The sequence below is a fragment of the Miscanthus floridulus genome, chromosome 2, assembly GCF_019320115.1.
Source record: "Miscanthus floridulus cultivar M001 chromosome 2, ASM1932011v1, whole genome shotgun sequence".
Classification (NCBI taxonomy): domain Eukaryota; kingdom Viridiplantae; phylum Streptophyta; class Magnoliopsida; order Poales; family Poaceae; genus Miscanthus; species Miscanthus floridulus.
Window position 1 is genome coordinate 137,480,706 of NC_089581.1, and position 11,987 is coordinate 137,492,692.

The following is an 11,987-nucleotide window of genomic DNA, read 5'->3' on the forward strand; positions in this document are numbered from 1 at the left end:
CCTGCTCCCACCGCCAGCCCATAAGCCCTACCACCAGTCCACCAGGCTACCAGCAGAGAGAGAAGGCGAGCGCGCGAGGCGCGAGCAGAACAGCAACCACCTCCGCCTCCGCCTCCCCCGCTGGCACGCACCGCATCGCCCTCGCCCTCGCCCTCGCGAGATCCCCAGTCCCGCCGCAGGTTCCTCACCGGAGCGACCCCCATTGCGGCGCGGGGTTGCCGGCCGGTTCCGCGGCCAGCAGTTCTCCCCCTGCTGCTGTTGCTGTGAGTCCCGCGACTCGATTCGAGCTCTGCTGCCGTGGAGGCGACCGCCCGAGCCGCGCGCATTGCGAGGGTTAGTTACTTCTCGGTATCAACCATTATTTCTCCTCCCTACGCCGATTTTGGCGTGCCTTTTCTTAGCCTTGGCGATTTGTTTGATGCGTGCATGTACTCCTCGCTCGGGGAGCGGAGATTTTGGATCTTTCCGCACTGTTCCCTTGTTGTAGCGTTAAGGTTCTTCGCGTTCTGCGTTGTTCATCATCGAGACGCTGGCTTGGGTTGCCAGCGTAGAAGATTGATGCGCGGGGCCAGGGCTCGCATTTCCTTGGAGCGGTTGGGTGGTTAGTCCTGGGACGGGAATGGGATGCCGTGTGGAGTCTGAATTAGTTCAGTGCTACAGCTGGACTCCAGTTGTTTATACTCTTGATGGGGGCCCTGTAGAGCTTGCAAATACAAATACTCGTCTACTTGCACTCTGGGGCTAGTAGGAGTAGGCTAACCTCCGGCCTTGTTTAGTTTCCATCAAAATTAGTTTTTTCACTCTCTCTCCATCACATCAATTTTTGGACGTTTGCATGGAGTATATTTACTCTCTCTCCATCACATCAATTTTTGGACGCTTGCATGGAGTATTAAATATAGGTAAAAAAAATAACTAATTACACAGTTTAGTTGAAAATCATGAGATAAATCTTTTGAGCCTAGTTGGTCCACGATTGGACAATATTTACCAAATAAAACGAAAGTGGTACTATTCATCAGGTTGAAAAAACTTTCGATCTAAACAAGGCCTCCGTATGTTTCTTTCCGAAGCATTGCTTGGTCTAAGAAGATACGATCTTATCTTCGGGTCTACGCCAATAATTGTACTAGCGTACTCGAGAAGAAAATAGCTGTACTGGCTTCGCGTGCTAACGGAGGTTCTTATAATCTTGTGTTGATAAAAAAAAGGGAAATACGGAGTAAGCTCCAATTGGATGCCACATCGACGGGCTAAGCAACTCAATAGTTCCGATTTCTTGACGTGCACTTACTTATGCTCTACCAGTGTAATGTACTGCTATTTCTTTCAAGCCAAAGGTCCTTACAGCTGAAGCTGCCACGGATGACTTCCGATTTCGTTCTTGGTTTCGTAATTTGTTTGACTTTCTACATGTGGAATAAATGAGGTAGCGACGGGAAGCTGTCATGTGAGGAAATTCTGACCTTCTGTGGCATCACTAGATGCCGCTCTCCTGTTTACAGTCACCTCTCTAGCAGTCTAGCTCTGTGCTACCAAACACTTGCGTTTTCCTAACAAACAATGGTGGCCCACTCCCAACTGTAAAGCACGGATGCTTTTCTTATTCACTGATAAAGTTGCATTCTTCCCGTCCCCTGACTGTCCTTTTTGTGAATTTCAAGAAAGCGATGCCAAAAGTGCTTGGTTCCACTCTGGTCTTAATTTCAGCTGAGATTACTCGAATTTGCTGTTAAGTGGAGGCTTATATGGATTCATGCTGTATTATTTTGTCTAACACTTGCAGGATGCAGTCATTTGTTATCCATTTGTTTGCTGCTAGAAAATCAACCCTTTGTGACCGTCTTTATGAGTGCCTATTTTTTTTTTCCTTTTCTTCTGGTGCGTATTGTTAAAGAAAGCATTTGGACATTGGTGTTCTTTTTTCTCTCTTGAGAATCCGCCTTTTGTTTGCTTGTTTTATTATCATCTCAAAGTTAAGCTCAATTGATGTTTATCATTTGCTGCACGCAAGCTGTACATGGTAGAGACAATTAGGTCATATTTTAGTGCCTATCCAGCCTGTATCCACCTTTATATTCTTGGATTCCATTGTGCAAGCTCTGCTGTTTGGTCAATATTCTTTTCTTTACGACATGCTTTTTAGGAAAAGAAAACGTGAAATGGCAATATTTTTATCCGAATAGCATATAGAAATGGTAAATTCTGAACTTCACAATAACAGTTCTTTGTTTTGTGGGCCAGGATTCAAGGGTATTTTATAGATGACAAAGGCAGCAACTCTTTATGGGAGCAAGACACAGAGTGAGGCCCTGCGGCCAGGGCCATTGCGTCCAGCAAATATTATCAGAAATAAATTCCCCACATACAAGAATGGTTCAAATGGTATAGTGATCAAGCTGGCTGATGGTCCAGAAATGCCACCTCTCAAGGAGATCGTTGCAAAGGAGACTGCAGATCTACTTGATCGTCGTCAGCGTCTCTCTGTCCGTGAACTTGCGATGAAGTTTGAGAAGGGTCTCAACACTGCCACACTGTTGTCGAATGAGGTTCAGACCCATTCATTTCAGTGTATTCGTGCCAGTTGTATTTAAATTGATTCAATAACATAATACCACTTTTCATACTTCTATGATTACACAAATATGTAGTGCACTTTATTAGTGTGTTGGCTTATCCGTTCCCTGATGAATGTAGTTTTCCAATAATTGTAAGCCTGACCAAACATATAACACTGAATATTTTGTTTGACTTGCACACACTGGCAGGTTAAATGGAGACAAGTAGCTTTGCTGGAGCGGGATATCCTTTTGAAGAATCTAAAGAGTGTATTGGAGTCACTGAGAGGTCGGGTGACAGGCAAAACTAAGGATGAAATCGAGGAGTCTATATCTATGGTTGGTTTCTTCATATTCTTTTGCCAATTTATTGGGTTTACCTTTCCCCTTGACATATATATATTTAATAATATCATGTCTTATAAATGTATTATACATTTCCTGAAAAAATTGTACTCCACCTAACCTAGTTTAATGTGTAAGCATGTTTCCTAAATTCTGTAATTTTATTTTTTTGTCAAGAAACTCTCCGGCAACCTGCTGAGGTGGTGCTCCTTTTTCATTTTGATATTTGATTGGGGTGTAACATTTTGTAGGTGGAGATCCTTGCGGTTCAGCTCTCCAAAAGAGAAGCTGAGTTGCTTCAGCAAAAAGAAGAGGTCACAAAATTAGCAAAATCATTAAAGCAGGTGTGTTTTACATTGTTGTATAACTTATGTACATGTGTGTTAATAGTTTGAGGAACGAGAATCTATTTACTTGAAATATTCCAAAGTTCTTACTGTCATGATTCAGTCATCTTGCACTGTTTATTGTTCCCCACCAACTTGTTTAGCTTAAAGGTTGCTGTTTGGTAGCTATGTTTTCAGAGGATACCTTGCTCAACATGTGAGAGATCTGCAACAAGCTGACTTAACTGTTAAATCTCAATATCTTCTAGAAAATACCTCAACCAGGAATCTTAAAGTTCCCAATTGATATGTAGATTTGAATTGCCATGACCATAGAGAAGGGGTTCTTATGTTCGACTGAGGAACACACCCATTGATCATAAAAATAAGTGGCCCAAGCACCCCACTTCGCCCTAAGGCATTTAATTATCAAAATTATAATAGATATATGGAACTATGCGCCACTTTGTAGTTTATACTAATACCCATTGCTGTTGAAGGCCTGCCTAAAAAATTGAATCTTGTTGTAATGGTATGGTAGTCCTTCATGTCACCTGACTTTCTGTAATTTAAAAATTGCTCACAAATCGTGTAGCTACTTATGTGAGCATAACATATGATTACCTTACTTTGGATTTGATTTCCTTACTCATTGTAAACATTATGCTCTGGCATTAATTTCCCTCAAGAAAATGGCAGCGCTATGGGTTTAGCCATCTAGTCTCCGCATTGACATTGTTATTTGTTTACAAGTTTGAGGGTTTGCTCCTTTCTAATCTTGTTCATAGGCTTCTGAAGATGCAAAGAGAATTGTTGAAGAAGAAAGAGCTAATGCTCATACAGAAATAGAAACCGCTAAGAGTGCTGTCCAGAGAGTTCAGCAAGCAGTTCAGGAGCATGAGAAGATGTCCCAAAATACTGGGAAGCAAGTATGGGATAAATTTTAGAAATTTTCATCCTCATTACATTCCAATTGATACAAGCTGACCCATAAATTTGCTGCCTCTACTTTAAGTGAAGTTTAGACATACTTGTTAATACACTTGTCCTATATAATTGCATTATTACATAAACCAGTCTGATCAGTTCTGAAAACCTGCTTAATTCTCTGGACCTATACAAATTATAAATTTTAGTTACATGAAAGTTTCTCTCTGCATATATGCATATTATTTGGAACTTGCAGAAGTTATTCCCTTTGTATATACATATATGCATCTAGTGGTTTTACATCATTTCAAATTTATAAACAATCTTATTTTCATACCGATTTCAACTATGGACATGTATGTGATATCTATTTGATGTTTGGAAGGACATGGAAGAACTAAAGAAAGAAGTTAGAGAAGCCCGGAGGATCAAAATGTTGCATCAGCCCAGCAAGGTTGGGATATACCTACTATACAACTCAGTATATCATTGGAGTGTGTATACTCTCTTTGTCGTATGGTAACATGATACATTTTGCGTTTGTCTAGGCAATGGATCTGGAAAATGAAATACGAATTTTACGTAACACATTTGCTGAGAAGTCCAAGGATTGTGTTAATCTTTTGAAAGAGGTATTTTTTTATTGTTACAAATACCTTCTTCAATTTGTTAGTATACTGAAATTGGTATTATTTAGTGTACTGGAAGTAGTTAGTATAAATAACACAAGCAGGTGCAAAGGCACCATTTTACTCGTATATGCCGCTTCTTTTGTTTCGGGGGGAAAGCTATGGTACTGCTTGGATCAGTCACAAAAAGTGAACTGTGTGTCTCTCACTGCTGTACTCAGACAGCCTCAAGCTCTTTTATTGTCAACATCTGAAGTGTTTCCAGCAGTAGTGATCTTTTGTTGTGTCAAATATAAGACCTTGTTACATTACTGATTTGGAAATATGTTTCTGGCAGTTGGAAATGCATAAAAGGTTAAAAGAAAATGGTACCATCCCTTCATTCGATCTGGAAGGTCTCCAATGCTTAGGATCAATGCTACGTATAGTTGGTCTGAGTGGTACTCACATGGATTTGTCAAATATTTCAATCCAGTGGTTCCGGATACATCCAAAAGAAAGCAATAAAGAGATTATTTCAGGTGGAATCATGCTCTGTCTTTGTCTTGGTCTCTGCCTCTGTCTTATCTTCGCTTTAAATTCAGAGTGCCAGTGCTTTTTACATCTTTTGTTTTTAACCTCTTTAGGTGCCACAAGACCAGTATATGCTCTAGAGCCACATGATGTTGGACGCTATTTGCAAGCTGAAATCGATGTTGGCGGTGAAATTGCAGTAGCAAAGACAGCTGGGCCAGTAGACCCTGGTTTGTTTGACTGAACACATTTGGCGAGCATTATCTGTATGTTTTGGTTATTGCATGACTAACATGTGTTTATTATTGTTAGCAGATGCTGGATTGGTAGATTATGTGGAGACACTCGTAAGGAAACCTGAAACTGAATTCAATGTATGATTCCATCATCCTTTGCCACTCTATGGCATTTCTTTTGCACAAATATGCCATGCTGAGATCACAATTTTTTTGAAGTATTCAATCCTATTTACCAAATAAGTAGCCTGAATCGGCATGACCAGTGTATTAAACATAGCCATCTGCTGCTCTTAATTTGAATACTTCTCTTAATTTCTTTTGCAAGGGGCACATGCACTACTCTTAAACATGTCATCTGCTGTTCTTAATTCGAATAGTACTTCTGGTAACATAGCCATACATGATACATCAAATCCCATCAAGGCACAACCATTAGAACCTTGAACGGGTGTTCTTAAGTGCACCTTGCGTTGTGTCTTATTACAGGTTGTTGTGCTTCAATTGAATGGCATTGACCAGCCAAAAGAGTCGGTTCATGTACTCAATGTCGGAAGACTGCGGATGAGACTTACTAAAGGGAAGTCTGTAGTTGCCAAGGAATTCTATTCCTCATCAATGCAGGTATGGTACAATGCATGAGTAACATCATATCTTCTCTTTTTTTGTTAGATAGTGATTGCGAAGGATTATGTTAAATTTGGTGCATGTATTATGGCAAAAAACACGCCTGTCATTAAGGGTTGTTACAAAGGTTTTCACCAATATTACTGGTAGTTCACTGCACCCATAGTAGTCATGTTCCCTTACACGCATGAGTTTGTATTGATATATTGCTCTTCTTCAATACTGCTACCAGTCCAAGTTGACAAGTGAGAAGACTCCCTGCCCCTAAAGGCCTTGCTGTTTTTTGTTACAGTTATGTGGTGTTAGAGGTGGTGGCGAAGCAGCCTCGCAGGCAATGTTTTGGCGACCCAGAAACGACCTCAGCTTGGTGCTAGCCTTCGAGAGCACTCGAGAACGCAACACAGCCATCATGCTTGCTCGGCGTTTCGCTATAGATTGCAATGTATGTGCCTTCGCCAAGCACTATGTACGAGTCTCATACTGCTGCAACATTTTTTTCTTACCTTACTGAAATGGTTGCAGATCATCCTTGCTGGGCCAGGAGACAAAACTCCCTGGTGAACGAAGATGGCACCTGTGCTCTGCCGATCCCACCACTCTTAACAATTCGCGATTCGTGCAGTGATGTACATCTTGCGTGCACAGCGTGTTTGCACCAGTTCCTCTAATTTTCCTGTTCAGTCTGGGCTGTTCTGCTCGTCCTCGTGTTGTAGGTTTGTGAAAGAAGGCGCCGTGCGCACCATTTTAACCGCCTTGGCGCCGCCTTTCTATCTCACTGTGCTGTGTTTTTCAGTCGCGAGGGTTGTAATCTGTTGCTAGGAGATGCGACAGTAATGTAAGCTTGATGCAGTACACGTCTAATTGTGTTTGACATATGTTAGTGTTGATTGTGAAGCAATGATAGGTAATATGTGTGGGAGTGAGGGAAAAAACCTTGTAACCCGCCTCGGTCGTGATGTGAGCCCAAATACTGGCTCGTGGGTCTCTCTCTTGTTCAATGATACAATTGCACGATTAGATTTGAAAATAAAAAAATGCCTTCAAGAGTTCGACATATACATCCACGTGCATTCACCTTTGGATGTATATGGGTCGCGTGTGCAGCTAGAGAGCACACGTATCCTCATGTGCATCTGATGCACATAGAGCAGATGGGACAAAAATATTAAAATAAGATACAAATGTAGTCTATGTAGTTTAATATTTTTGGTAATTGTTGAAAGCATCTATGTCTCTAGTTGGGTTCGGTGATTAATGACAATACGAGATTACTATGACTAACGTGTGTTTTGTAGAGACAATTAAGTTAGGTTATGGTAATGGCAATTGATTGAACAATCATGGCTGTCATGCCCCTATGATGGATATTGTTTCGGTTTTCAAAGGATGGACGACAAGGTTAAGGATGGACTAGTTCTAATTGTCGTTTGGTGTTGCAGAGACACTTAGAGTAGTTTAGGACTTTGTTTTTCCTTTGGCCGTACTATTAAGGGCGGGGTATGGACTAGTAGCTTGACCTCGATGAGTCTAGTGGGTTAGGTGTGGTGCACACTTGTCAAATCTAGCACTAGGTAGCTTAGGAGTAGCTCGAAGATCAATTGGAGCAAACTTTATTCATATATGATTTCGAGTTGAAAGTGAATGGAGGGTCAAATTACTGACCGGACGCTGAAGGATGAGTCCGGTCAGTTCATTTGATCAACTGGAGCCATTTGGTTGCGACCGGATGCTGAGTGAAATGTGACCGGACGCTGGGTTCCTGCGTCCGATCATCTCCAGAGAGATTCCAGAGAGGGAGTTTCTTGATCGGACGCGTCCGGTCAGTGCTGACCGGACGCTAAACAACGAAGTGACCGGACTCTGGGTGCCAGCGTTCGGTCAACATCAGTAAGGTTTCAGAGAGCAGTTTTCGTGACCGGACGCGTCCGGTCAGTGCTGACTGGACGCAGGTCAGAGTCCGGTTACAACTTAACGGCTTTGTGGCGGGGATAACTGACCGGAGCATCCGATCACCTTGACCGGAGCGTCCGGTCACCCTGCAGAGTGCTGACTCAACCTCCTAATGGTTCGTTTTGAATGAGGGGTATAAATACTTCCTCTATTCATCCAAGGGAGGTCTCTTGCCCATTTATTCAGCTAAGAAACACCCTTGAGAGTGCTAAGGAGAGCAAGAGGCTAGTGAGGTGATTGAGATTTGAGAATCCAAGATTAAGGCCTCATTAGTGCAAGGAGAGTAGCAAGTGTGCATCCACCCTTCTCATTAGGCTTGTTGTGGTCAAGTGAGAGTTCGTGCTTGTTACTCTTAGTGATCGTTATCACCTAGACGGCTTGGTGGTGATCGGGAGTTTGGTGATCATCCGGCAGAGCTTGTGGATGACCCAACTCAAGTTGTGAGCTGTTGTGGGCGATTCACCGCGACGGAGTGTCAAAGAATCAGCCCATAGAGAGCACTTGATCCTTACGCGGATCAAGGGAGAGCTACACCCTTGCGCGGGTGCTCCAACGAGGACTAGTGGAGAGTGGCGACTCTTCGATACATCGGCAAAACATCGCTGCGTTCCTTCTCCTCTCTTTACTTTAAGCATTTACATTTGAGCAATTCATTTCTTGTCTTTACATTCTTAGAATTATCATGCTAGAGTAGGATTGGAACATAGGGTTCAAAACTTTTGTGCGGTAGAACAATAGGAACACATTCTAGGCATAAGGGGTGAAGTGGGCTAAGCGTAGGGTTTAATTATTGCAAAGAATTTTAGAATTAGCCCAATTCACCCCCTGTAAGGAAAATGGACCCTTGGCCCATTTACTTTGGATTTTGGTGTTTGATGACCAACACAATCAAATTGGACTAATGAATTTGCAAGTGATTGTTTTGTAGTTCAATAGGATGCAAGACGTGACTTGGACGAAGACGACGTGATGATCCGATGATCAACACCATAAGCAAGACCATAGAAGCACAAGAGAAGACCCAAGATATTAAGCAAAGTCCAAGCACAAAGATAGGAACCAAGCCGGACGCAAGATCGCGAAGAAACGAGTTCACAGAAGTGACCGGACACTGAAGGAAAGCAACCGAATGCTCTGATCAAGAGGCTCAGCAACAGGCGTCAGCAGCAGCGACCGGAGGCTGGACCGGACGCTGGCGGCAAATCGACCGGATGCAGGACAACAGAGTCTGGTCGAGTACAGAGAGGTTCTAGAGCGGCGACATTGCGACCGGACGCGTCCGGTGGCATGTGACCGGACGCTGGCAGCGTCTGATCAGTGGATCGCGGCTCCAATGGTCGGGATGACCAGACGCGTGCGGTCAGGACGACTTTAGCGTTCGGTCAGTAGCAGAAAAGCGGGATTTCATTCCCAACAGCTACTTTCTCAGTGGGGCTTATAAATACAACCCCCAACCGGCCATTTGAGGTGTGTGGAGCTGAGGAAACATACCAAGAGTGTTGATACACCATTTTAGTGATCTCCACATGCATAGTGCTTAGTGATTCATTAGGTGATTAGCGTAGGTGCTTTGCGAAGTGCTTAGGTTGATTAGACCATCGCTTATGCGCTTGCTCTAGGTTTAGGCCTAGTGTTTAGTGAGGTTTGCATACCTCTTACCACTCGGTGCTTGCGTGCACCATTGTTGTACATCGGAGGGGCTTGTAATCTTGCGAGATCACACCAATTGCGTTTGTGGTATGGCCACCACCATGTACCGGAGGGAACAAGGCCCGCGACGTTTTGGCCGAAAGCTTGATAGTGAAGACGGCGGGGAGCATCCAGGAGAGGCTTGCCGAAAGGCACGTCGGAGACCCACTTACGCGTGGGGAAGACCTGAGGCTATCCACGGAGTTACCCTACCGGGAGCTTAGCCCTTGCGAGGGATTCCTTGTGAGGGGCTCCAACGAGGACTAGGGGGAAGCTTGCGTGCTTCTTGATACCTCGATAAAAATACCAGAGTCGTCGACGGGAGTTTGCATATCTCTACCTTGCTCTTTAGCTTCTGCATTTACATTGATTGTATTACTCCTTTTGCGGTAGAGATAGCAACACACTAGCAAAACCGTAGTTGTACATTTAGATAGTTTATCTTTTGTATAGGTTTTGCTAAGGTTAGAAAAAGAGGCCATAGTTTAGAGTTAGAATTTTAGGTTGCCTAATTCACACCCCCTCATAGGCGTCACGGTCCCATTCAATTGGTATCAGAGCCGGTTAGCTCAATTTGGACCTTTGGCTTAACTGCTGTTGAGCCGACGCTTTTTAGAGTGGTTGGGATGGATACCTCTAGGCCTCTGCACTTTGATGGCACTAACTTCCCTTATTATAAAGCTAGAATGGCTTGCTACCTTGAGGCGGTTGATTTGGGTGTTTGGAGAGTCACTCGTGATAGGATGAAAACCATTAAGAATCCCGATAAACCCACGAAGAGTGAAGAAAAAGAAATTCATTTCAATGCTAGAGCTAAGAATTGCTTGTTTGAATCATTTAGTATGGACGTGTTTAACAAAGTGTTCACTTTTAATACGGCACATGAAATTTGGTTAAAACTCCAAGAGCTCCATGACTGCACATCTAATGTCCATGAGCAAAAACATTGTCTAGCTAAACAAAATTATGATTCCTTTACAATGAATGATGATGAGCTTGTTCGTGGTATGTATTCTCGTTTGAATCTAATTATCAATGAGCTCCATTCAATAGGATTAACAAAGCTAGATGATGCGGACATCATGAGGAAGATCATCTTCATGCTACCACAAAAGAAATATGCAAGCATCATCACCATCCTTCACAACATGGAAAACTTGAGCACCATGACCCCGACCATAGTCATTGGCAAGATAGTGGCATTTGAAATGTCACGCAAGATGGGTCAAGAAGAAGCCTCTTCATCAAGCAAAGGCAAAGCTCTCGCATGTAGCGAGAAAAAGAAGATGAAGGGCAAACAAGTTGAGACAAGCTCAAGCTCAAGCTCCTCAAGTGAAGATGAAGAAGAAGATGAGGACAATGATGAAGATTCAAGTGAAGATGATCAATCTTCCTCCTCCACCTCTGACCTTAATGAAGAATCAATCAAACTAATCAACAAGGTGGAGAAGATAATCCAAAGGCTCAATGTCAAGGGTGTGCCCATCCAAATCCAAGATCTCATTTTCACCAATCAAAGAAATAAGGAAAGAAAGAGAGGATGCTATGGATGCGGTGAGTTGAGGCACTTTGTGGAAGTTTGTCCAAACAAGCCCACACCCAAGACAAAGAAGAAGGCATGCAAGAACCAAGCCCTCACATCAATAAAGTCATGGGATGATTCTTCAAGTGAAGAAGAACACCATCACAAGAGGTGAGGTCGCAAGCACTCATCATCAAGCTCTTCTCGTATGTGCCTTATGGCACGAGGTAACAAAAGCTCATCCTCTAGTGAGAGTGATAGTGATGATGAAATACCTTCTTATGATGAAATTGTGCAACAAAATCTTAATTATGCTAAAGTTTATACTAGTCAACAAAAGAAGATCAAAAAATTAAAAGTAAAGCTAGATAGTTCACAAGAAGCATACAAAACTTTGCTTGAACAATATGAGAACTTTGCTAATCTCAATATTGAACTATCTACTAAAATTGAGCAACTTAAGGCTAGTGCAACAACAAATGCATGCACAATTAATGATGAGCAACTTGTAAAGAAAAATGAAAAATTAAAAGAAAAGTTAGCTAGCTCACAAGATGCTTATAAAAGTTTGCTTGCTAAAATGGAAACCATGTGCAAACATTGTGATGAGCTAACTAATAAAGTAGCTAATCTTGAAGCCGTTAGTACAATCCCCACCAAGG

General features: G+C 42.6%; 1 protein-coding gene across 3 annotated transcripts; it reads left to right on the forward strand.

Annotated features, from left to right (window-relative positions):
• Window positions 1-7,178, forward strand: LOC136539813 (stomatal closure-related actin-binding protein 1-like). 3 transcript variants are annotated; one of them, XM_066531803.1, is made up of 13 exons: window positions 1-333; window positions 2,245-2,549; window positions 2,769-2,897; window positions 3,155-3,247; window positions 4,018-4,158; window positions 4,545-4,613; window positions 4,708-4,791; window positions 5,126-5,309; window positions 5,415-5,531; window positions 5,617-5,675; window positions 6,027-6,161; window positions 6,457-6,606; window positions 6,687-7,176. In XM_066531803.1, exons 2-13 carry the CDS (start codon window positions 2,265-2,267, stop codon window positions 6,723-6,725), a joined length of 1,485 nt encoding a protein of 494 aa, XP_066387900.1. In that variant the 5' UTR covers window positions 1-333; window positions 2,245-2,264; the 3' UTR covers window positions 6,726-7,176. The 3 variants fall into 3 exon arrangements, with proteins under 3 accessions (XP_066387900.1, XP_066387901.1, XP_066387902.1); XM_066531804.1 differs by lacking the exon at window positions 4,018-4,158 and having other exon boundaries at window positions 6,687-7,177; XM_066531805.1 differs by lacking the exon at window positions 1-333 and having other exon boundaries at window positions 2,250-2,549; window positions 6,687-7,178.
• The last annotated feature ends 4,809 nt before the right edge of the window (window positions 7,179-11,987 follow it).